At 52.5% G+C, this 26,162-nt stretch overlaps 1 protein-coding gene across 7 annotated transcripts; it reads right to left on the reverse strand.

The window, feature by feature from the left end:
- Positions 1-132: 132 nt before the first annotated feature.
- DPF1 (double PHD fingers 1) lies at positions 133-24,907 on the reverse strand. Of its 7 annotated transcripts, none has more exons than XM_083627666.1 (12): positions 24,675-24,840; positions 21,152-21,312; positions 19,904-19,996; positions 17,427-17,554; positions 15,626-15,715; positions 13,195-13,273; positions 11,859-11,990; positions 5,830-5,880; positions 4,842-4,961; positions 2,768-2,880; positions 1,214-1,295; positions 133-1,110 (listed from the first exon to the last, which is right to left on the reverse strand). In XM_083627666.1, the coding sequence occupies exons 1-12, from the start codon at positions 24,704-24,706 to the stop codon at positions 1,040-1,042; spliced, it is 1,152 nt and encodes a 383-aa protein (XP_083483792.1). In that variant the 5' UTR covers positions 24,707-24,840; the 3' UTR covers positions 133-1,039. The 7 variants fall into 7 exon arrangements, with proteins under 7 accessions (XP_083483792.1, XP_083483791.1, XP_083483794.1 ...); XM_083627665.1 differs by having other exon boundaries at positions 19,889-19,996; positions 24,675-24,839; XM_083627668.1 differs by having other exon boundaries at positions 4,842-4,904; positions 19,889-19,996; positions 24,675-24,838.
- Between the last annotated feature and the right edge of the window lie 1,255 nt (positions 24,908-26,162).

Genomic DNA, 26,162 nt, shown 5'->3' on the forward strand with positions numbered 1-26,162 from the left:
GGGAGGGGAGCTGCCCCTCCCATCTTTTTCTCTCCCCCCCCCAATATAACATCAGTCTAGACACACCTGGAACTTGACACCATGACTGGGGGGGGAGGAGGCAGCAAAAGAAGGAGCAGCAGCCACAGGAGCTGTAATTCAGACCACATTTAATGCACAGAACAATCCAAGCACATTAGCAGATGCAGGCAACAGAACAACACCATGTACACAAGGGAGGGGGGCTTAGTGGGAACAGCCCCCGCTAGCCCCCGACACATTTTATTTTTATTTTTTGGGGGGGCTGTAGTTTCCCCACCCTAACCCCCTTTTCCGGGGGGTATATTTTTTCCCTTCAAGTTTTCATTCCCTCCCCCAATTGTAAAATCCAGCAACACTGAAAAAAATCCTGCCTTGTGACAGCTGAGCATCACCCACCCACCCCTTCCGACCCCCTCCCCTTGCCCTGCCAGCTCCAGCTGTGACCCTCTGTCCTCCCATTGCTGCAGCCAGTCACCCCCACCACCCCCCAAAAAACCATTGCTTTTCATCCTGCCCCCCCCACTCCACTGGTCTTTGAGAAGCTTAACTCCTCCTTCGTCTGGCCGCCTTTTCGGAGGTTGTGCCAGGTCCGAAAGAGACAGGAGCAGAGAATAGGGTCGCAGCCCAAGTGAGGGGGGGCGGCTGCATCCTCCCAGGGGCTTGTCTTGCGGGGGGGGCAGGACCTGCCCACTTTCACATGCATCTAGAGGGGGGTGCAAAGGGCCAGGAGCGGCTGCTGTGCTGGCAGCTGCCTACCCCTGGCTTTTATGGCTTTTGAGTCTTGAGTTTTGGTGACAGCCAGCAGGAGACGCAGGCAGGGTTGGGGCCCCCCCACTGCTGCAGCTGGTGGGGGGGCCCGGAGAGAGATGGGGATGGAGGAGAAAAGGTTCTTGTGGCAGGCGAGAGGGCAACAAACGCCCCAAGGCCTGGCAGGGCTCAGCACCATCACGGCTAAGGGCACGGAGGAGGAGGAAGGGGGGGCGAGGATGGAAAAAGGGGGGGCCGACGGGCTCCCAGCCTAGGTCAGGGTGATGTAGGCAGACGCCTTCTCCTTCAGCTGCCGCAGGCACAGGTGGCAGCTCCAGGTTCCTAGAAACAGGGAGTGGAGAAAGGCAGAGAAGCATCAGATGGGGGCGCCTTTCCCCACTGCCCCTCCCCAAGTCCCCTTGCCTAGGGTGGGGTCCCTTCTCACCTTCGGGGGGCTCAGCCATGGGTGGGCTCAGGCAATACATGTGGTAGCCCCGGTCACAGTCGTCGCAGAACAGCAGCTGGTCCTGCAGTAGAAAAAGAGAGAAGGGCATGGAATCGCTGCTCTGCAAGGGGGTAAAGTTAAAGGGACCCCTGACCATTAGGTCCAGTCGTGGCCGACTCTGGGGTTGCGGCGCTCATCTCGCTTTACTGACCGAGGGAGCCGGTGTACAGCTTCTGGGTCATGTGGCCAACATGACTAAGCCCCTTCTGGCAAACCAGAGCAGCGCACGGAAACGCCGTTTACCTTCCCGCCGGAGTGGTACCTATTTTATCTACTTGCACGTTGACATGCTTTCAAAGTGCTAGGTTGGCAGGAGCAGGGACCGAGCAACGGGAGCTCACCCCATCGCGGGGATTCAAACTGCCGACCTTCCGATTGGCAAGCCCTAGGCTCTGTGGTTTAACCCACAGCGCCACCCGCGTCCCTCTGCAAGGGTGTACTTGTAATAATTATTAATAATAATAATTTATACCCCACCAATCTGGCTGGGTTTCCCCAGCCTCTCTGGGCGGCTTCCAACAATATTAAAATACAATAACCTATTAACCATTAAAAGCTTCCCTGAACAGGGCTGCCTTCAGATGTCTTCTAAAAGTCTGGTAGTTGTTTATCTCTTTGACATCTGGTGGGAGGGCGTTCCACAGGGCGGGCGCCACCACCGAGAAGGCCCTCTGCCTGGTTCCCTGCAACTTGGCTTCTCGCAGCAAGGGAATCACCAGAAGGCCCTTGGAGCTGGACCTCAGTGTCCAGGCTGGACGATGGGGGTGTACTGAGCAGGAGCTCCTCTTTGGAGGACAGGGAAGCCTGGCGCCCACAAGGGCTCATTTCAGGCAGAAACGGGTCTTCCACAAACACAAATCTCCTGGGAGAGCTCAGCTAGTAGAGGGTCAGATTCTTCATCTTCAGGGTTGCGGGTTCAAGTCCCACCTTTGGCAAAAGATTCCTTCCTTGCAAGGGGTTGGGCTAGATGACCCACGTGATCCCTTCTAACTCTACAATTCCATTATTTCAGTGGGGGGTGGGGGTAGGGGAGAAAGGCTTCTGCAGGCAAAGGGAGTCTTCATCCCCTGAACTGTACTTCTTCGCCAAAGGAACAAGAGAAAAGATTCAGGACAGAGGAAATAAAAAGTCCTTTGCACAGTGCAGAGTTAAGACTGCGGAACTCTCTGCCACATGAGGCAAGCAGTACTGCTGCATCCCAGTTGTGGGAAACTGCAGGAGGGGAGAGCTGTTCTTGCACCCAAAGCTTCCTTGAAAGCTTCCCATAAGGGTCACCTGGGGGGTCACAGGGTGCTGGCTTAGAGGAGCCCTTGGCCTGATGCCACAGGCTCTCCTTAAGGGCAGGCGATCAATCCCACGAACAGATAGAGCAATAAGGCGTTGTAAGGCTGGGAAGGCAGAAGCTGGGGAGGGGGGTCCCAGCATTTCCTGAGCTCCTGGTGGGGTGGGGGGAGGGGGTCAGATCCAGGCCCGGCCGGTGGCTCACGTACGTACGTCGTTCTCGGAGGTGCCGCAAAGACTGCAGCTCTTGCACTCGATGCACTGCCACCGGTAAGTCCGCACGGCAGCTGTCATGTTGACGGTGAACTGCAGGCAGGATGGGTGCCCTGCGCACGAGAGAGGGAGGGAGGGAGACACAGAGCAGCACATGAGTCCACGCAGGAGCAGCCAGCCAGCGGGTGCAGCGGTTAGAGCGTCAGACTAGGACGTGGGAGAGACCTGGGTTCAAATCTTGCCACTCGGCTCTGAGTGAGGCTCGCTGGGGGCCTTGTGCTGGTCACTGACCCTCTCGGCCTCACCTCCCTTGCTGGGGGGGTTGTTGTGGGGGTCAAATGAGTAAATGAGGAGGGGGAGGAGCTTCTGGGGGTAAAGGTGGAATATAAATGGAATGAATGAATGACTGAATGAGACAGCTGTCCATTGCAGGAAAAGCTCTTTAAGACTTCCATCCCTGACACAAAACCTCTGCTTCAAAACTTCCCGTGAAGGAGAGTCTTCTGAGGGAGTCCACTCCGGGGTCAGACGCCTATTGTCCAAAAGTGTGAAGTTCTGGTCGCACTCAAGAAGGATATTGCAGAGGTGGGTAAGGTTCAGAAAAGGGAGGGAGGAACTCCTCCAGGAAGAAAACCTGCAGCGTCTCGGGCTTTTTAGAGGAAAGTATGAGGCGACATGGTGGAAGCGGATAAAATCAGCCATGACTTGGATAAGAGAGAAGTTTTTCTGCATGATTCAGATACAGTGGTACCTCCGGTTGTGAACGGGATCCGTTCTGGATCCCCGTTCGCATCCTGAAGCGAATGTAACCCAGGTCTGCGCATGCACGGCTTGCGATTCGCCGCTTCTGCGCATGCGTATGACGTCATTTTGAGCGTCTGCGCATGCATGAGCGGCGAAACCTGGAAGCAACGCATTCCGTTACTTCCGGGTTGCTGTGGAGCACAACCCGAAAACGCTCAACCTGAAGCAACTTCAAACCGAGGTATTACTGTACAGTGGTACCTCTGGTTGCAAATGGGATCCGTTCCGGAGTCCCGTTCGCGACATGAAAAGAATGCAACCCGCAGCGGCGCGTCTGCACACATGCAGGTTGCAATTCGCCGCTTCCGCACATGCGCATGATGTCATTTTGTCCCCTTTCCGGTACTTCCGGGTCACCGCGGGACGTAACCTGAAAGAACGTAACATGAAGCGGACGTAACATGAGGTATGACTGTAAAAGAAAGCCTTCAAAATTCAACTATGGAACTCCCTGCCACAGCTCGGTGGGCTCTAAAAGAGGCCTAGGCTCCTTCATGAAGGACCAGATTCTTGCACTCAGGTCCTGCTTGCAGGTTTCCCATAAGGGGCACCTTGTTGGCCACTGGGAGAACAGGAGACTGGACTGAATGGGCCTCCTTTGGAGGGGTAAAATCCAGAGAGTGATTTTACCCCTCCAAATTATCACGTGGCAACGAAGGGGTGAGTGTCAAGCAATGGCTCCTGAATGCTGGAGGGAGATGCTTGCTGACGGCACGTCCCAGTTAACCTCGCTGCCCTCAGCTCCACCACTCAAAAGTTTCCAGACACTCTTCAAGGGAAGCTCAATGTATAAAACACAGCAGTAGCCAGTCCACTTTGGCTAAGCACAGATGACCAGAACTGGGTCGTTTCTTTCCAAGCTGACAAAAGCCCTTTGTGGCGCAGCTGGGTTGGCTGTGAAATGCTTGTCTCTAGCAAAGCTACACACCTCAAAGAACACAGCCACCCACCATGGCACTCTGCACGTGCTCAGAGATCTTCTGCCTCCTGCAGCTGTGCACCTGAGACCTGCGGTTTGAGAAACGCTCTGCGTCCTGGTGGACCATTCTTCCTGGGAGGTTTCAGAGCAGAGATTAGAGTATCAGGGATTCTTTAGCTGCGATTCCTGCATTGCGATGGGCTGGACTAGATGGTCCTTGAGTGCCCCTTCCAACTCAGAGATTCTCTGATGCTGCTCCACGTTTATACCCTGGAGGCAGGTTCCCCCTCCACTCTGCCCCACGTGGGCCAAGCCCTTCCCCCTACTTTGCCCCACCAGCCCCGGCCTCACCTGAACGGCCACAATCCGCGCAGGAGATGAGATCCTCGGGGCAGCCGGTCTTCTTGGAGCCGCCTAGACAGAAATCACAATAACCGTTTGGTATGACTGTGCCGTCCGGTGCTTTCTTAGCTGTAAGACAACAGCAAGGAGAGGCCGAAATCAAGGGGGGAGCCACACAGGCCTCCCTGTGCACCCCAGAATCCCCCTCCCTCCCCTAGCCACCCCCAGGCACGAGGTGGGGGAGGTCCCACTCCTGCCTGCCTCCCTGCCTGCCTGGCCACACATTCACCGCCGCCTCCCAGTGCATAGAGAGTTTTCGCAGCATCACAGAATAGGATAGCTGGCAAGGGTTCCAAGGGTCATCTAGCCCAACCCGCTGCGGTGCAGGACTTTTGCTGGCACTTGGTCCACATGCAGCTGGGGAAGGGGGCTGGCGCTTCCTTTCACACATGACAAACGCCCCAATGCGCCATCAGCACCTCATGCAGGGGCACCAATCCTGCCGCAAGGGGGCTTGGCAGCCCACAAACACATGCATCCATCACAAATACAGCCCATGCAGTTTCGTCATCTGTGCCCTAAGTTTCTAGTCCACAAGGCCTCCTTCCCCCAGGCCTCCTTCCCCCTTGCCCTGCAGCCCATCTTTGGCCCAAATTCATTTGAAATGCACCAGAATCGCAGGAGGGGGATGAAATCAGCAGAGCAGGGAGTGGACACCCCACAGACAGAGGAATTTCATCTCTCCTGGTTGCAGAAGGAGGAAGCGTTTGGGTTTTGGTTCAGGGGGGGCCTCTCTCAAACAAGACCCCCCCCCAGGTGGATCACCACAACTCTGGAGAAGCGGCCGGCAGGGTGAGGAAGGGGGAACCGAGGCAAGAAAAGGGTGGCCCCCCAGGACTCGAACCTGGACGCCTCAGCTGCGCCCCCCCCCCAGGAGACAGCAGACGGGGGGGCCACCTCCTCCTCCTGCCTCCTCGCCTCACAGGGATGGTTTTACCTGTGTGCCTGCGCTGGTTCTCAGGGACCCAATTCAGCTCTTTGTAAAACTCTGGAGGAAGCCAGACATGCAAAAAGATATATATAAAAAAAATGGAAATAAGCAGGAGGGGGGGAAAATAAATAAAAATGGAGCACATCAAAATCAGCCGCGTGAGAAGAAGCCAGCCAGGTTTTTTTTAAAAAAAATAAATATATATATATATCTGCATCTTTGGCATCGGCAAGCAAAGAAATGAATATGTAAAAAGAGGGAGGGGGAGCTTTGTGAGAGGATGGAGGGGTTTGTGGGGTGGAGGTGTGCGCAAGGGGGTGGGACAAGAGCAAAAGAGGCACTGGCAGCTAAGAAACAGGCAAAATCCAGTTCTAGGATTGAGCCTCCAAGTTCCCAGAGGGGGCAGCCCAGAGAGAAGCAGGCACAGCCCTCTGGGTCAGGATGGGGCAACTCTTCTTGCCCACCCTCCAACCCATCCGAGGTGGGGAGGGGGACCCAGGCGTCCTGGCCCTCGTTCTCCAGAGATTGTGGTGCTAACCAAGTCCCTTCCCCCAATCTCCTGCTCTTTGTGCAGATCCAACTACATCAGTATGCACTGGTGGTTGCCATGGCAACTGTCTAGAAAAAAAGGATGGGATGCATGTTAGTTGGGGGGGGGGGCAGGAGAGAACTCTCCTCTCTCTCTCTCTCTCTTTCTGCCTCCACCCCAAGCTTTGAAAGCTAGACTTCCGCCAACCACACCCCGTTTCCTTGTGCAGTTCATGCCCCCCCACCATGATGTTTCCCCCTCCTCAAAAAAAGGGGGGAAGGGGGGAAATCACATCCATTCAGTCTCCCTTAGCAATGCACCCCCCCCACACACACGCTCTCCCCCCCCCCACTGCCTCAGTGCTCTCTCAAACACAGCAATTTTAAATGGCCTAGTAGACAGCAGATTCCTAGATCGTTGCTGGAGGGGGCGTTAATGCACCTGCCCGCCCCCTCCCCCAAAACAAACTTCCCTTCCATCACATGTATAACACAGAACACAGAGAACACACTGCTTCAGTTTCATGATTCACAGAGATGGGACTCAGCCAATGGGACAAAGATTCTCACACACAACAACAACACAACACAACGCCACAACACAACACAGAGAGCATTGGATATTCAGAAAGTTGCACAGAGTTTTCATGGCATCATAGAATTGTTTAGATAGAAGAAGCTCTCAAGGGTCATCCACACCAACCCTCTGAAATGCAGGGATCGCAGCTGAAAGACTACTGACGGTTGGGCAAAAATAACGGTTTCAAGGGACATCCTTCTGTTGTCCCCTTCATTATTTTACACTTTTCAGTTATCACATTGCTCACAATCAGCACGGCCTGTTGTTCTGAACAGATTGCCTCAATACCTCTGCCAAACACCTCCCCAAAGTTCATCATTTCTATTGTCTTCTTCATAAAAGTCCACGAAACATTGTCAAAGGCCTTCTCTGCGTCTATAAACATCTGTGCCACTTGTTTTTCGTTTCTGACCTCCAAGGAAGGGTTTTCGCTCTCTCTCACACACAAGACTTTTCAGAATCAAGAGGCCTTCGTGTGCCTTCACACAAACTGAGCCTTTGGAAGACGGACCTCTGTGTGCATTTGTACAAAGGCACCCACCCTGGAATAGGTGCCCTCTCATGCTGAAGATTGTGGGTGCTCGCAAGGAAGGGCTTCAGCTTTTCCCATTGACTTGGGGGGGCAGTCCCCATGAATATATTATTATGGGTGGCAAAACACCCATAATAATATATATTTCTTGGGCTCCATGATCACTGCAGATGGTGACAGCAGCCATGAAATTAAAAGACGCCTGCTTTTTGGGAGAAAAGCAATAACAAACCTAGACAGCATCTTAAAAAGCAGAGACATCTCCTTGCCAACAAAGGTCCGTATAGTTAAAGCTATGGTTTTCCCAGTAGCGATGTATGAAAGTGAGAGCTGGACCATAAAGAAGGCTGATCGCCGAAGAATGGATGCTTTTGAATTCTGGTGCTGGAGGAGACTCTTGAGAGTCCCATGGACTGCAAAAAGATCAAACCGATCCATTCTGAAGGAAATCAGCCCTGAGTGCTCACTGGAAGGACAGATCCTGAAGCTGAGGCTCCAATATTTTGGCCACCTCATGAGAAGAGAAGACTCCCTGGAAAAGACCCTGATGCTGGGAAAGATGGAGGGCACAAGGAGAAGGGGACGACAGAGGACGAGATGGTGGGACAGTGTTCTCGAAGCTACCAGCATGAGTTTGACCAAACTGCGGGAGGCAGTGGGAGACAGGAGTGCCTGGCGTGCTCTGGTCCAGGGGGTCATGAAGAGGAGGACACGACTAAACGACAACAACAAAAACCCACAGCCCCCTGGAGCTGGCTCCAGGATATGCATTCAGTCCACCTTCGGGGGCATATTTGTGCCCCCCAACACACACACACCCATCAGAAGCACCAGCACCAGTTGCGACCTCCTCTGCCTCTCCCCTGTTTGCAGATCAGCTGCTCCCTCCCTCAGGGCTGTCTCCCCCACCCCCCACCCCAGGCCCCCTCCTCACAACAACCCCCACCAACGGCAAGGCTCCTCCAAGCGTCTCCAACTTAATTGAAATGATAAATCAGACCAAACGGGGGAAATATTATACCTGCCAACTCCACCCACCAGGTTGCCATGGCAACCTCATCGGCAGGTGGGTGGGGGTGTTAAAAATGAAGACCCTCGCTCAGTGGGGGGGGGAGCAAGGAAGAGGAAGGGAAAGGAACAGCCACCATCTCAAGTGCGTGTGAAGACACCCAGTAATTGCACTTTGCATATGCTAATTCAACCAAACGTATGTAAAATCTTAACGTGCAACAGACTGGCAGAGGTGGAGCTTCTGCAAGGACCAGAGAGCCAAGGAGCTGAGGTGGCAGGTTGTGTTTCTAAAAGACGGTTGTCGATTGGGATGCGGCTGTGTTTGGAACATTAGAAGAGTCTTGCAAAGGCTCAGCCCGTCCGGGATCCTGTTCTCACAGCGGCCAAACAGATGCCCATTTTGGGAAACCCCCAAACAGGATCCGTGCAACTCTCCCTTCCTGGGGTTTCCAGAAACTGGCATCTGGGAACATTGCTTCCTCCGACTGTGGAGGGCAGAAGTTGGTGGTCATTCCTGCCTCCAGTGGGAGGGAGTTCCGCAGCTTCACTCTGTGCTGCATAAATTATAATTATAAATTATAATTATTTATTTATTATAATTATTTATTTATTTATTTATTTATTTATTTATTTATTTATACCCCGCCCATCTGGCTGGGTTTCCCTAGCCACTCTGGGGGGCTTCCAACAGAATATTAAAATACAATAATCTATGAAACATTAAAAGCTTCCCTAAACAGGGCTGCCTACAGATGTCTTCTAAAAGTTTGGTAGTTATTTTTCTCTTTGACATCTGGAGGGGGGGCGTTCCACAGGGCAGGTGCCACTACCGAGAAGGCCTGGTTCCCTGTAACCTCACTTCTCACAGTGAGGGAACTACCAGAAGGCCCTCGGCGCTGGATCTCAGTGTCCGGGCAGAACAATGGGGGTCGAGACGCTCCTTCAGATATACTGGACCGAGGCCATTTAGGGCTTTAAAGGTCAGCACCAACACTTTGAATTGTGCTTGGAAACGTACTGGGAGCCAGTGTAGGTCTTTCAGGACCGGTGTTATATCGTCTCAGCAGCCGCTCACAGTCCCCAGTCTAGCTGCCGCATTCTAGATTAGTTGCAGTTTCCTGGTCACCTTCAAAGGTAGCCCCACGTAGAGCGCATGGCAGTAGTCCAAGCAAGAGATAACCAGAGATGCACCACTCTGGTGAGATAGTCTGCTGGCAGACAGGGTCTCATCCTGCGTACCAGATGGAGCTGGCAAACAGCTGCCCTGGACACAGAATTGACCTACACCTCCATGGACAGCTGCAAGTCCAAAATGACTCCCAGGCTGCGCACCTGGTCCTTCAGGGGCACAGTTACCCCATTCAGGACCCAGGAGTCCTCCACACCAGCCTGCCTCCTGTCCCCCAAAAACAGTACTCCTGTCTTGTCAGGATTCTACCTCAATCTGTTAGCCGCCATCCATCCTCCAACTACCTCCAGGCACTCACACAGGACCTTCACCGCCTTCACTGGTTCTGATTTGAAAGAAGTCTGGCGCAAACCTTCCCACGTTCTGCTTCCTTGCATGCCCAGTGTTATGAGAGAAGGAGGGAAACTCTTCCCTATCCACTGTCTCCAGGACGTGCATAATTTTTTAAAACTCATAATAAAAATAATAAACAGCTCACAGTTTTCCGAAACCAGAAAGGCACAAAATGTGGCACCCTTTCCCTCTTTTAACTGCCCTTTTCCAAATCTTCCCCAGCTCTGCTTTTGAGGCGAAGCAACCAGGACCGTACACGGGACACCCCAAACGTGTTCACGCCAGAGCTGAATGGGCTGCTTTGTTTGTTTTGTTTTGTTTGTTTGTTTGTTTTGACTTATTATACCATAAATATGCATGCCACCCAAATCTATTATCATAACCTTCCAAATCCAGCAATCCCATATTTTCTAATTTCATCCATTCCTTCAACCAACAGAGGCAAGATGCTTCATAATACAATTTCAAATCTGGCAGGGCGAAGCCTCCTCTTTCTTTTGCATCTCTAAGAGCTTAAACTGTATTCTCGGCTTCTTTCCCTGCCAGATATACCTTGAAATTGTTTTTTGCCAATCTTTAAAAATTGCTGCCCCTTTGATTATTGGAATTGTCTGAAACAAAAATAACATCTTTGGTAGCACATTCATCTTAATAGCTGAAATCCTACCCCAAAATGATAACTTCAACCTTCCCCATATTTCTAGATCTTTTTTAACACTATTCCACATTGGCGTATAATTGTTTTGAAATAGATCAATATTTTTAGAGGTTAACCAAATTACCCAAAACGTAACTCTTTTAACAACTTCTATACCTATTTGTTGCTGCAATACTTCTACCAGGTCCTGTTTCATATTTTTGACAATTATCTGAGTTTTCTTTTTGTTCAATTTAAAACCTGCCACCTGCCCAAACTGTTCAGTTTTCAGCTCCTTTTCCTAAGGATCTCTGGCACGGAAGAAAGATCGGAAGCTGCCAGCAGGTACCCACTTAGCTTCGGGCTTCTGCTGCTGATTCAGACCAGCTGGCAACGCCTTGCCAAAACAGACCTTTCTTGGGCCCGAGGGGGTTTGGCATTGAACTGGGACACTCCTGAGCGGCACAGGCTGAGAGGAAGAGGCCTTTGGGTCAGTCCAGCAAGAGGGGCAAAGGCCTCCCACCCAGGGAACAGCCTCAGGAACACCCACTGCCCCTGAGGCTGGCATCAAACCACACGTCCTCCATAGGAATAAAATATTCCCCTTTGGGCACTATTTTAGAGGCAGCAGTGGCTCTTCGCTCACTTCTTGGACAGACTCTTGCGTTTTGGCCCATCTGGCTGGGCATTCTCAGCAGCCACTGCCCACCTGGTGCCCTTGGGATGCTGTGGACCACAATTCCCATCTCCCCAGCCACTGCAGCAGAGACTGATGGGAGATGTAGTCCTGCGGTGGCTCTCCTGGTTTCAGACCAAAGCCCTTTCCTTAGCTGGAGATGCTGGAGGCCTGCAAACTACGCTCTCATTTGTTCCTTCTTTGCATTTATATGCCACTTCCCCCCCCCCCAAGGTCCTTCTCCTCCTCCCCGTTTCATCTTCACAACAACCCTGCAAAGTAGGTTAGGCCGTGTGGGACCGTGACTAGCCCAAGGTCACCCAGGGAGCTTTGTGGCCAGTGAGGGGGGACTCGAACCCAGGTCTTTCCCAAGTCCTGGTTCTCATTTAATCTCTGCAGCAGCAACAACCCTGCGAGGTAGGTGAGGCTCTAGTCACCCGGGGAGTTTCATGGCCAATGAGTGGGGATTCGAACCCTGATCCCTCTTTCGGGTGGGGGGGGAAGCGTTCCCTGCAGCCAAAGGAGAGGTGGCCAGGGAGGGTCACTCACGTTTGTGGTTGTTCTTGCGATGGAAGGGGAGGGTGTGGCGTTCGGGGCCCTCCTCGCCCTCCTCCTCTGCCAGGTGCGTGTGAGTGTAGTGGTAGCTGAGTCCCGGGCGGTTCTTGTAGCGCTTCCCACAGACTGAAAAGGAAGAAGCAGCGTAGAATTGTGGAGATGGAGTGGGACCCCAGAGGGTCATCCAGCCCAACCCCCTGCCCGCCATGCAGGAGTCCCGGCTCGAGAATCCCTGACAGGGGAAAAGAACCCACAGGGCACAGGAACATAGGAATCTCCCTTATGGTCCATCTAGTTCAGTGCTGCCTACACTGGTTTGCAGCAACTCTCCAGAACTTTGGGCTCTCTCCCATCTGTAACTGGAGATGCCGGTAGGAATTGAACCCAGAACCCTCTGCATCCAAAACATGTGCTCTGCCACTGAGCTGGCACCCAGGGGACTTTCTCAAAATGAGTAAACTGGGGGTGGGGGGTCCCATCCCCTGGAAGAGGCAACCCCTGCCCTTAACCCCCTGGAAGAGGGTCACCCATCAACCCTACCCCCTGCCTCTAATGCAGCCCTGTCCCTAATTCCCCTCCCCACCCCACTCTCATCTCCCAGTAAGGGATCTACTCCAGGCGTTCCTGGACGACAACTGATTTATCTCTTTATTTCATAAAATCCATGTGCCACTCAGTTGCAAAAAGAACACCTCTAAGCGCTTTACTATAGGATAAAACAATAAAATCCAGACAGGTTTGCAAAGATTGCTGTGAAGGCGCCTGGTTGATATCAAGTGACAGGGAGTTCCAAAGTGTAGGTGCTGCCACACTAAATGATGGAGTTTTTCCAAATTCAGAAGGGGGATTTTGCGGCAGGGCCAGTTCAATCTCACAGGCAAACTGGTCCCAAGTGCTTAAGGGGTTTTATTTATTCATGGTTATATTTATTAAATTTGTCAGCCCAAAGCAACTTACAACCAAGATACTAAGAGTAACTCCAGGAACTCGGCCCAGGAGCAAATTGGCGATCTGAGCATCGGAGGTACATGCGGACAAGACCTGTCTCTGCTCAGCAATCGCGCTGCAGCATTCTGCACTCCCAGCAGCTTCCCCACATCCCCCTGGCTCTTGGCCACAGCTCCTCACCCCCTGCTTCCACCCCGAAGTCCCCCAGACCCACAGAGCTGCCCATTCAGCGCCCTGTGCTCTGCCCCCTCCTCTAAGCGTTTGGAGACATCCCTGGGAGCTGCTTCTCCTGAGCCAGGAAGCGGCAGCAGGAACGCTCACCTGGCCCCACTGCGACCCACCTCCACCCCTTGCCCCAAACCCCTATCAAAGGGGCACTCACTGTCACAGACATAAGGCTTGTCTCGGTCTTCCAGCAGCGCCGCATCCTGCCTCTTCCGCAGACCCCCGATGCCGTAGGCCTGGGGAAGAGAGACAGGCTGGTCTCAGTGCTGATACAGTCTGTTTTTAAATAAAAAGCAAGCTCCTAGACCTCATGGGCATGGTGGACGGGGAGAGGGAGAGCTTGCGTTGAGCTCATGGGAACATGAAACTAGCCAGCTGGTTCAGGTCCAAAGGGGGCACATCTAGTTCAGCCTTCTGTTCTCACAGTGGCATAGCTGTCAACCGTCCCTTATTTGGCGGGAAACTCCCTTATCCCAGCGCCGTGTCCCGCTGCTGTCCCTTATTGATGATGTCCCTTAAATTTCCCAGGTTTCATGCTCGCCCACCTCGGGAGGGAAACAGCGGCTCAGGGTCCTCCGCCGCGAGAACGCGCACGAGCTGCCGCGTCTCCTTCTTTCCCTTTTCCCCCTCAGGGGTGCGTCGTGAGGAGATGGGTGGCAACGGGCGGGCAGGCAGCCCCTCTCTTGCGAGATTTCCGCCACAATGTGCTGCTTAGCATCCCCTCCAACCAGTGCAGCATCTTAATGTAGTGATTTTCCCCTCTGCATCCCTTTCATAACTCTATTTTTATAAATCCTTTGTCCGTCCATAGTTCAAATTTTTACTACAAGTTTTCTGTCAGTCCTACCAATGTATGTAACTCTTGACAGTAGCTTTTCAACTAAATTATAAACTTTCCCCGTTCTTTATTAAAGACGTCCTCTTCCTGGTTTCTAATTCTGCCTATAAGCTTTGCCATCTCGACGTTGTTCATCAGTTTTGTCTGCCCCTCTTCTTTGGTCAGAGTTGTAGACCCTTAGGATCATCTAGTCCAACCCCCTGCAAAACACAGTCAGTCGCAGCAAAAGCAGCATGGCTCCATGAGTAGCGGATTTCTGCATAAGCTAAGCAAAATCCCTTATTTTGGCTGCTGATCCCTTATTTTCGAGGCTGCTGGCCGCTTATTTTCAAATCTGTAAGTTGACAGCTATGCACAGTGGCCCAATATCCCATAGAACCTCAGAATCCAGATAGCCTGCGCCTGGGCTTGGAGGCTCCATAAGAACCTAAGAAGGGTCTGTCGGCCGGTTCAGCTCCCAGCTTCAATGTTGCTTTCATTGCAAATTTTCCTGGCAATTATCCCAACCAACCAGGGGAACTCGGCAAGAGCTTCAGGTGAGCCGAGTTAAGCAGCCTGAGCTTTGCAAGAGCTGAACTCCAAGTCGGTTAAGGTCGAAATGCAGAAGTCGAGCAAAATAACAAGGCCAAGGATGGGGGCAGAACAAAAGGCAAATTCAGCCTGATCTTGTTGAAATCCAAAAACATGCCTTTGTGGCTTGCAGCTTTAAACGCAGATTAAGGAATATGATTTGAGCAGAAGCCAATCCTAAAAGAGACTGACCTACTTTGGATGGTTTTGCAAGAGGAGGAGGAGTTGGGGGGGGGAGATTAGGGTGCCACTTTGCACAAAAAAAAGGGCCAGAGTGGCAGCAGAAGAGGACCCTCATTTTACAGGCTTTGTCAGGGGCCCCCACAGCATGCACCATGCCTGAGGACCCCAAATTTCTGGGGCCAAGAGGAGAATGGAGAGGGGGTGCTGTCTGGTAGGAGTTTTGCACCTGTTGTCCCAGCACAGCTGGCAGCTGCTTTGCAGGCCGGTCTTTGGGGAAGGCGGAAATCCTCAGATGCCCCCCCAAATGCCCCCCCGGCCCAACGTACATTGCAGGGGGTTGGACTAGATGACCCCATGGGGCCTCTTGCAGCTCTACGAATCTATGATGCTCACCCAAAGTGCCCTACGCTGAGCCACGACGCTGGTTCCTCCAGCTATGGGGCGTCTACTCTGACCGGCAGCTGCAGGCTCCCAGGGGCTTGAGAGAGGGACCCTTTCCCAGCCCTGGAGAGGCCAGCAAACCCGGGACCATCTTCCCTGTCCTCTGCTCCAGCACTCTGCATGTGCTCAGGGGCACTTGCGTCTCACACAATCCAATTGGCAATGAGCCCCATCGCCATAAAGCAGAACTGGGGTGGGGAGGTCGGAGGGCTAAACTTCCCCTTGAAGAGGACTGCCCACTCCCCAAACCTCCAACTGCCTGGCTCCCATGCTCTGAGCCGAAGAAAACCAGCCTTGCAGGGTTGGAAGGAAGCTCCAACTTCCTTTTCCTGACAGGGGCTGGCTAGTCGCTTCTGAGAAGCCCCCCAAGCAAACCTTGGCCTTTCCCTGCTGCCGAGGCCCTGCCTTGGGCACTTGCAGGTAGACTGCCCCTGTCACTGGAGGCTCTGCTGAGCCGCCATTGCTTTAACAGTGAAGAGTCTGCTGGCTCTTCAGGCTGGGACTTGAGAAGGCTGAGAACCCTTTGCCCCCTGCCTGCCCCCTTTCCTTGCCCCACCTTGCTCTTGGCCTTGTTCTTCCGGCGAGGGACGTCGTCCTCCAGGTCGTCCGTGTCCAAGTCGTGGAGAAATTCCCCAATCGGCGCCTTCTGCAAAGTGTGAGAGAGAAGTGAGAGGGGCAGGGACCTCTCCTCTCGCGGTCAACAGCTCCAGGAGGCAGGCTGACCAATGACCGCTGACCAGAGATTTGCAGAAGGTTGGAAGAAGTACAGTGGTGCCCCGCAAGACGAATGCCTCGCTAAACGAAAAACCCGCTAGACGAAAGGGTTTTCCGATTTTTAGCGGCTTCGCAAGACGAATTTCCCTATGGGCTTGCTTCGCAAGACGAAAGCCCATAGGGAAATCTCCGGGGACAGCGGGGAAGCGCAGCGCGCCTTCCCCTCTGTTCCCGGACCTGTCCTGAAGGCTTGCGGTGGGAGGAGGGCTTTCCTCCCCACCGCCAACATTCAGAAGGCTGTTCTGAAGGCTGGCGGTGGGGAGAAAAGTCCTTCTCCCCCCGCCAGCCTTCAGAAGAGGTCCGGGGACAGACTGGTCTGAAGGTGGTCTCCATAGGAACGCATTAATTGATTTTCAATGCATTCCTATGGGAAACCGTGCTTCGCAAGACGAAAAACTCGCAAGAAGAAAAAACTTGCGGAACGAATTAATTTCGTCTTGCGAGGCACCACTGTATATGAACCATTTGAAAAGCGATTGTAACCCACAAATAACGCTAGCAGGACTACAAGAAGTTTCGTAAGGATTCGTTGGCTTTCAAGAAGCTCTGTGAAATCACTGTTAGAAATATTGTTTAAAAAATATGATGTGATTAAGAGTATTTGAGTGCAATATAATATTGGGAAATGTGAGACAAGGATAAAAAATAAACGGAAAATTATCAGACAAGCTGAGGGAAGTTCTGGAAAAAAGGGTTTAAGTTAAAAATGGACGTATAATTTTGTAAAAATGTTTTTTTTATGGAAAATCTAATAAAAAATATTTATTTAAAAAAAAGAAGTTTTGTAAGGAGGAATATATGAAGTGCTACAAAGTAGATAAAGAAGAAATATATTGGTTATAAGTTTTAAATGTAACAGGGAAAATAAGAAATGTATACTAAGAGATTAGATTGGAAAATTTTCAGACTAATAATAATAATAATTTGTTATTTATACGCCACCCATCTGGCTGGACTGATGGAAGTAAAAGAAATTGAATAAGATGTTAAAATATGTTTAATTACTGTTGAAAATGGTATGTTAAAAAAAAAACTAATAAAAATTTATATAAAAGAAAAATAGAGAGAGAGTTAACAGCCCCAGGTGCAGGCCGCCCAATGATCCTGCCCTGATTGGATTCCTCCTGAGCACCCAAGGAGTGCTTTCAAGATCAGGCCAAAGGGGGACCATCTACTCCAGCCTCCTGTCCTCCCAGGGACCAAATGCCCCATAGAACTTAGGAATCCAGGTAGACTGTGTCTGGAGCTGGAGGTTCCACAACAACATAATATGATCCTGGTGACTGGACCACCTAGTCCAGCATCCTGTTCTCACAGTGGCCAACCAGATGGCTGTTATATGGGAAATCCTGGAATCAGGATTCGAACACAAGAGCGCCACCTCCTCCTGTGGTTCCCAGCGACAGACATTTGGAAGCATCGCTGCCTCCGTCTGTGGTGGCATCTAACCATCTGGGCCCTCCCCTCCTCCATGAATTTGCCCGATCCTCTTTTAAAGCCACCCTCTGCCTCTTGTGGCAGGGAGTTCCACAGTTCCACTAGGCATGCTTAGGGGTGAGCCTGGCGGTTCTGGCTTCTCTCACCGGACAGTCCAGGATGAGCTCTTCCTCCTTCATCTCCGGCTTCTTGTCTCCCGTCTCAGCACACAGCAAGGCTTCCAGGACGGGACCTTCGGGCAGCCCCCCCTCCTTCTTCAAAGGGGGCTCACAGTCTGGGGGAGGACGGAAACCGAGTCAGAGGAGAAGTCCCCAATTCATCCTTTCTGACTGAATCTGGTCAACACAGAGACCCTCTGCACACAGTCACACCGATGCAGACCCCCAACTTTCCAGGCCAGCTTCCGGCCAAACAGGGCGCCCCCCCGGGGGAAAACTACAACTCCCACCAGCCCCCACTAACCACCTGGGGGCTGGCTGGGGGGGAGCGGCCATCCTAATCTCCTGCAGGCCATCAGTTTGGGGAAGGGTCTAGACCACCCCTGGGGTGGAGCTGATTTCTGCACTGCAGGGGGCTAGACTAGATGACTCAGGGGTCCCTTTCCATTCTGCAATCCTACAATTCTAATATTACCTAGAGGGTAAAGGGACCCCTGACCATTAGGTCCAGTCGTGGACGACTCTGGGGTTGCGGTGCTCATCTCGCTTTATTGGCCGAGGGAGCCGGCGTACAGCTTCCGGGTCATGTGGCCAGCATGACTAAGCCGCTTCTGGCAAACCAGAGCAGCGCATGGAAACGCCATTTACCTTCCCGCCGGAGTGGTACCTCTTGATCTACTTGCACAGGTGTGTTTTTGAACTGCTAGATGGGCAGGAGCAGGGACCAAGCAACGGGAGCTCACCCCGTTGCGGGGATTCGAACCACCGACCTTCTGATCGGGAAGTCCTAGGCTCTGCGGTTTAGACCACAGCGCCACCCGCGTCCCTATTATTACCTAGAGGGATGCTTAGAGGCAAGGGGGAGACAAACAGGGGCTGGAGGAGTAAAAGATAATCATTTTCTCCATCATCGTTTTATTTTTGTACTCCGGCTATCTGACTGAGTTGCCCCGGGCCACTCTGCACATCTTCCAGCAGATAGAAAAACATTATAAAACATCAGCCATTCCAAACTTCCCGACATGGGGGTGCCTTCAGGTGTCTTCTAAAAGTTCTACAGTTAATTTTCCATAAAACCATAAAATTGTAAAGTTGGAAGGGACCCCAAAGTCCATCTAGTCCAACCCCCTGCAATGCAGACTTTTAAAAGCAAGTATTGCTGTCTCAAGTTCACCTGATTGCAAGGACATTTTGAATAAGTTTGCAATTAATAAGTGTGCAATTGAATAAGTGTGCAATTAATCGTGGCTGTTTTGAATCCTACTGTGATGTGATCTTCCTTAGTAGGTCACACGAACCACTATTTCAAATAGTTTTTTTTTTCCTAGGGTGGGGGGCACCGGAGACGAGTTCATGGAACCAAGCAGGCCCATAAAAGTTTAGGAACCAAAGGTCCAAATTGACTTCCGGTAAAACTCCTCCCTGAGGCTGCAGGGAACATCTGCATTGATGGGAGCTGCCTTGGACCAAGCCGGCCTTTGCAGGTCAGCCTGCAGCCAGGTTGTGGGTCCCGATCCACCAGGGGAGACCCATTGCCTACACCAGGGGTGACGAGCCCATTTGAGTAGAACAGGCAATGGATGCATTTCCCCTGGGAAATCTTGCAGGGAGGCAAGTATTCCTGGTGGGCGGAGCCAGAGGCAAAAGTGGGAGGAGCTTTCCCCCAGGTACAGTCAGAGTCAAGGTTTTGTACAAGGGCGGGGTATAAATAAATAAATAAATAAATTTTATTTATTAAAAGGCCAAAATAATGATGAGAGCCTTCTGGCCCTGTATTTTAGCTACAGTCTTAAGTATTTTCCCTGCTCCGCTCTGCTTTTGATCTGCAAGCTTACTAGACTGAGATTACTTTCCTGGGGGGGCACCGGACACCCCCCTCTCCAAACACACACACACACACTGGAGAGAAAAATTGATGGACTATGCAGAACTGGCAAAACTGACGCCCAAACTATGGGACAAGGACAACTTTAAAGAACGATGGGAACCTTTTACAAAGTACTTAAAGAAACAACAAAACGAATTGGACTCCTTGGCAGGTTTTGAATAAACATACACAAACTTATTGGCTGTTAACATAATAGACAGACGATTCAAGGATCTTGACAGTTTGATAATATGCAGAGAATAATATGTGTTGAAAAATCAGAGAGAGGAACTGAGGGTGGGGGTGCAAGGGAGGGTTTATTTTTGGGGAGGGGAAAAGAATGGGGAGGGGATGAAAAGAAGATGCATGTTTTGATAATTTGTCATGTTGAAATTTTCAATAAAAACTATTTAAAAAACCACACACACACACACAGACACACAGCCCATCCCCTGCGATTCCTGCCCTGCCGGGGTTGGGCTGGATGACCTTTGGGAGCCTTCGGGCTCTACAGCCCCACGATGCAGGGGCCACCCTTGCCCTGGCACCCCCCTGCCCACCCTGCTGCCCACCCCCTCCTTACCAATCTTGAACTCACAAGGCCGCAGGCGAGGATCCTCCAAGATGTTGAGCCGCCGCTTCTTCCGCCAACAGCGAGCCGGGTAAGTGTAGATCTGGCCCGGAGCCAGCCCTAAAAGAGGGGCAGGTTAGCGGCAAAAAATACCCCCCCACACACACAAAACTTTGCAGGACAGGGTGGGGTGGAGGAAGGAATTGGGATCTGGCCTGGGCTGAACAGCTATGGCTACCTGCCATCCATTTATCCCCTTGAAAAATCCCTCGTCATTTTTCCGCCGCTGAGGCAAAACTTAGATTTTCGTTTTTGTCCAGCTACTTTGCGAGAGGGAAGGGGAAGAGTCAAGACGGTGGAGGCTGCCTGCGTCTCCCAGCCTGCATCCCTCCAATGCCACCTTCAAGGCTCTAGTCCATATGAGGTCAAAGTTTTCTGTCTCTCCGTTTCCTGGCTGCGTTTTGCCTCCCCTTCACGCAGTTCCTTAAGAACATGAGAATGGGTTACTGGATCTGGCCAAGGGCCCATCCAGCCCAGGCTGAACAGCTGCGTGTGGGAAACCTGAGAGCAGGATTTGAACTCAAGAGAAATGCTCTCCCCTCCTGCGGTTTCCAGTAACTAGGATTCAGAAGCATGGCTGCCTCTAACTGGCCCTCTTCTCCTCCATGAGTTTTTCCAATCCTCTTTTAAAGCCATCCGTGTAGGCGGCCATCTTGTGGGAGGGAGTTCCACAGGTTAACTTTGTCCTGCGTGAAGAAAGACTTTCTTTTATTCGTTCTGAATCTTCCAGCATTCACCTCCGCTAGAATGTCCAAGAGTTCCAGCGTACGGAGAGAGGGAAGGAAAACTTTCCTCTGTCCTCCCTTCCATAGCACGGCTCGTTTACTTTCATCCCAACTAAAGTCCCAAACGTTGCCACCTTTCTTGGAGTCCCAAACACTCCACCCACTTGATCATTTCGGTGGCCATTTCCTGAACCTTTTCCAACTCCTTTTCGAGTCAAGGCGACCAGAACTGGATCTGCTTATTCCAAATGCATTACTCCACACAATAGATTTCTTGGGCATACCTGCAGTTTTATTTTCAATTGCTTGCCTAAGGATCCCTTGCATGGAATTTGCCCTTTTCGTGGCTGCTGCACATTCCTTCTCCCCCCACCCTCCTCCAGACACACATGCGGACCCCCAAGGCCTCCAGATAAGAGTCCGCTCTATGTACAGCGTCCAGCACAGGGTGCCCTCCTCAGAGAGCACCCGCAGCCCCTAGACCCCATACCTGGTCCCCGGTGAGTCTTCTCCATCCAGATGTAGCAGTTGTTCTGGGCGACCCCCGTCTGCGAGTCGAGGAAGGGCAGGCGCATGCTCCGCTCTGCGCATAGCCGGGCATTGTAGCTGCGGCAGTGCTCAATGGCTTCCCGGTAGAAATCTTCGCCTAAACTGTAAGGAGAAAGCCCACATTTCTGCACCTCTCTTAAGAGCCAAGATCACTCAGACAGTTGTCATATTTACACCTTACAAGGAGTAAGTGTTTTCTGCTTGGCAAACTGCAGCTGAACTCTTGCAAAGCTCATGCTTCTTAACCCAAACTGTAGCTGAGCTCTTGCAAAGCTCATGCTGATTAAACTGCAGCTGAGCTCTTGCAAAGCTCATGCTGATTAAACTGCAGCTGAGCTCTGGCAAGAAGTTCTGGGCCGAAGCAGCTGCTCCCTTCTTGAACGCTTTTCTCTTGCCCTACTTGAAGGCCAAACGTATGAAGCAACAGAAACTCAACTCCGAATCCCTCACACATTTGCTGACAAAGAAGCAAAGCAGCAAAACCTGGAGAGGTCTCTGACCAAAAGAAGCCTCTACCAAAAGAAGCCTCAGGGAAGATCAAGTGCAAGCCAGCAAGAATCTGGTTGCAAAACACTGAAAAGCCCAAAGGGCCTGGCTGGCTGCACCACTGCAGCGAGATGCTCAATCCCAAAGCAGACTCTCTCCAAATAAACAACTGCAAACATAGATACGGGCGGAGGGGACCCACATCCCTTTTTGGTTCTAGGGCAGTAACAAAGAATATGTGGGGCCTAGGGGTGTTGTGGAGGGGGTAGCTCAGGAGACCTGAAACTCTGGCCTTTTGCAAGGGGCCCAGATCACCTGCTCATTTCCCTCTTTTTTCAAAATAAAATTTCCCGTAAGTAACTTTTTTTTATTAAAGCCCAGGGCCAGAGAGGCAGCTCCCCTCTCCCCAATAAAGCCATCTTAATCCGTCCAGATTAAGGGACGCGGGTGGCGTTGTGGGTTAAACCACAGAGCCTAGGACTTGCCGATCAGAAGGTCGGCGGTTCGAATCCCCACGATGGGGTGAGCTCCCGTTGCTCGGTCCCTGCTCCTGCCAACCTAGCAGTTCGAAAGCACAAAGTGCAAGTAGATCAATAGGTACCGCTCCGGCAGGAAGGTAAACGGCGTTTCTGTGCGCTGCTCTGGTTCACCAGAAGCGGCTTAGTCATGCTGGCCACATGACCCGGAAGCTGTACGCCGGCTCCCTCGGCCAGTAAAGCGAGATGAGCGCCGCAACCCCAGAGTCGGCCACGACTGAACCCTTTACCTTTAATCCATCCAGAGGCCTCTCAGTTTTCCAGGGAACATAAGCCACAGATTATGGGTGGAGCAGAGGAGGGCCCAATCCACCACATTCAGCGTCCCAGGCTCAGAAAACCTGTTGACACCATCCCATTGCACAGATGATGACCTGCTACCCAGAATTTGTCATCCCCCTCCCTCCGAAAATCAGCTGGAAATTGCATCTATATGTATAACTTTGCATATGCAAACATCATGCAAATGTGTGCCATGCTGCTAAGCCTCATATATGCCCTTAAGAAGAGAATGCAGGATGCGGTCAGTGGCCCACTGATTCCAGCATTGTGTTCTCGCAGTGGCCAACCAGATTCCTGTAGTAAGCCCACAAAGCAGGATTTGACCGCAAGAGCCCCGCTCTCCCCTCCTGCGGTTTGCAGAAGCATTTACTGGAGGCAGAGCAGAGCCACCCCGGCCAATCCTATTCTAAAGCCATCCAGCTTGGTGGCCATCCCTGCCTTGTGGGAGGGAGTTCCATAGGTGAACTCTGCACTGCGCCAGAAGAAGTGCCTTGATGGAGCCATCAGGAAATAGCAGGCCTGGGGTGTATGGGGGTGATGGTGTCTGAGGAGTATCCCTCTCTGTACTGCAGGAGGGCAAGGCAGGTGAGGGGGAGAGGTGGTTTCACCTGTGGAACTACTTGCCACAAAGTGAGGACAGGGGTCCAGAATGAAGGCAGGGAAGGTGTCAAGCCTTATGAGGAGCGGTTGAGGGAGTTGGGGGTGTGTAGCCTGGAAAAGAGAAGACTGAGAGCGGGTAGGGCAGGCATCTTCAAATATCTGAAGGGCTGTCCCACGGAATAGGGAGCCAATTTGTTTTCTCCTGAACCAATAAATTCAAGCTACAAGAAAGCAGATTCCAAAGAAACGTTAGGAAGAACTTTCTGGTGGTAAGAGTTATTTGACACCCTAGGAATGTGGTGGAGCCTCCTTCATTCAAGGCTTTTAAACAGAGGTCAGGGGTTCTTCAGCCAAGATTCCTGCATTGCAGGAGGTTGGACTAGATGTCCCTTGTGGGTCCCTTATGATAAAACGCAAAACAAGGGGTCCAGGAAGGGCAGAACGGTTGGTACCCCAAGGGGTGGATTTTTGCGACAGCTCCCCCTACTTTCAAAAACAAGGCTTCAGGACAGCGTCACAGTAAGGATAAGAGTGTCTCTGCCCATGCACAGAGGGCCTTCCCCTCGCCAATGACCAATCCCGGCCATCCCACAAGCGCCTCAGAGGGGCAGACTGGCTTTATAATCCAGCCTCGGCACCCAAGTCTGTCCCTTTTTTTGGGAAACCAAACCTTCACGTTAAAATGTTATAGCAATTGTTAAACACACACCGGGGCTGGGAGGCCAAGCGGCTCTGGCCTTTAGCTCCTGCATCCTGGGTTTTTTTTGGGGGGGGGACGGAGGGAGGGGAGAAAAACAAACCCCACCCCAGATGCCCAAACCCCTTGGTGCTAGGAAGCGACCCACCGCAGAGTAATCCTTTTGCACACAGACCCTCTGACAACAGGGGCAGTCGGGAAGGGGCGCAGAGGTTGGGGGAGCGGCCGAGGTGACCCCCCCAACCCAACCTCCGCACACCTGTTCCCTTGGAGCCGGTGCATGCCCGGCTGCCGGTCGTGCAAGACCCTTTTTTGCACGCGCAAATACGCACGGAGGGCACCCAGACACAACACCGGCGGGCACCCTGCCCACGCTCAGGATCCGCGCGCGCGCTCGCGCTGCCCCCGGGGGAGTCTCTCCCCAAGGCGCCCCCCCCCCCGCCGCCAACCACCACCACCACCACAACTGCCGGGCGCTTTGTACAGGGGCGCGCGCAAGCTGGCACCCTCTCCCGGTGCGCCCATCTCCGGCGTGCCCCTCTGGCAGCAGCAGCAGCCGCCCCCCACCTGCACCGTGTGGCTGCAATGGAAGCCCGGCCGGCCTCTCCCATCCCGAGCCCCTCACCCACCCCCACTCCGCCCCCCTTCGCCCTCCCTCCCTCCCTCCCTCCCTCGCAAGGACCAGGAGCCGCGACGCCGGAGCCCCTCGGCTGCCCGACGCTCTCCCTCGCGCGCCCTGCAAAGCCATCCACGCCGAGGGGAGAAGGCGAGGCATCCATCCCTCTCCTCCCTGCGCTCGCCTGCCCCCCATGCCTGAGGGAGGGGGGACCTGCCACCCCCCCAGATGTGGGGCACCCACTCACCATTTGATAGGCTTGTGCACAGCTGTAGCCATTTTGGGAAGATGTGGAGGTGCCTCTGGCTTCCAGGGCTGGCGGGTTGGAGGAGCAGAGAGGATTTTTTTTTCTCCTTTTCTTTCTTTCTTTCTTTTGCTTTTTTTTTTTAAACCTCTCACATCAGAATATACTGTACAATTTTATTCATTCTCCAGCAGCCTGCAGGAAGGGGGGGCCCAATCACAGCCCAGCTCCTTTGAGCCCCGGTGCACCATGGGGAATGTAGTCCCAGGGTTGCACAGAAACCTTCCTCTCCCCCTCCGCCCCAATTCCTTTTCTTTTTTCTGTTTTGCATTATTATTTTCTCTCTCCTTCCTTTGCAAGCCGCGGCAGGGGGTGGGGGGGAAGAGTGCCAGGCGGCTGCCACCAGGGGACTACACCTCCCAGAGGGCCTTGCGTTTGACAGCTGAGAGGGAGGTTGGGTGCGGGATGAAAAAAAAAAAAAGAGGGGGAAGGAGAGAGGAGGGGTGGCAGCTCCCCGTATAAATTGCGCTGAAATAAATAAATAAAAATGCAGTTTGCATCTGGTTAGGCGCACTTTTGTGCGATTGCATTTCAAGGGAGGCGGTTGCAGACGCATCTGCAGGTGCAGGGGTCATCTTCAATTATTGGGGTGTAGGAGGGATGCAAGGAATCCTAAATCCTGGCTTTCTTTGATCTCCAAGCTGGAAGCCTTTTCTGTGTCGGGTTATTATTTGTGTGTGTGTGTGTGTGTGTGTGTGTTGGTATCTCGATTGTGTAGTCAGAAGGGGATTCTGGAATCTCGCCTTAATTCCATGCCGAAGCTTAGCGCACGCCCCACCCCCTGCCCCACCAACCCAATTAATTGGGAAGCTGTGCTGAAGACGAGGGTGCTCCTAAACGAGTGCAGAGTGCATTTTCCCTCCCCAGTTCAGAGCCCAGGCACAGAAGCAGCAGCAGCTTGGGGGGGGGGAGCAAGGAGCTCCTGAGCCCATCACACACTGCCCCATATGCCTACAGATGGGGGGGGCGTGCCTGTGCATGGAGAATTCCTTAGCACTCCCCACCCCCCAAGGTGATCAGGGCATTGCCCTAGATCAGGGATCCCTAAACTCAGCCCTCCAGCTGTTTTGGGACTACAACTCCCATCATCCCTGACCACTGGTCCTGCTAGCTAGGGATGATGGGAGTTGTATTCCCAAAACATCTGGAGGGCCGAGTTTGGGCATGCCTGCCCTAGATAGGTGGTTGGACCCCCATCAGCCAGCAGGGTCAAAGGTCAGGGGTGATTCCGGGAGCAGCAGGAACATCAGGAGGGCTGCAGGGGGACCCCCCCCCCGAAAAACCCACACACACCTGCCTTCTCCAGCCTAGATTCTGCTGGGTGAGGAGAAGGAATTTATTTGGGGGGGGTGTCATATTTGTGTGTGTGCAGCCAATACATATATTATTTTGGGGTCACTCTGAAGGTGAGGGCACATCCCACCCCGCTAA

The sequence above is a fragment of the Podarcis filfolensis genome, assembly GCF_964270895.1.
Source record: "Podarcis filfolensis genome assembly, chromosome: 8".
Taxonomy (NCBI): Eukaryota; Metazoa; Chordata; class Lepidosauria; order Squamata; family Lacertidae; genus Podarcis; species Podarcis filfolensis.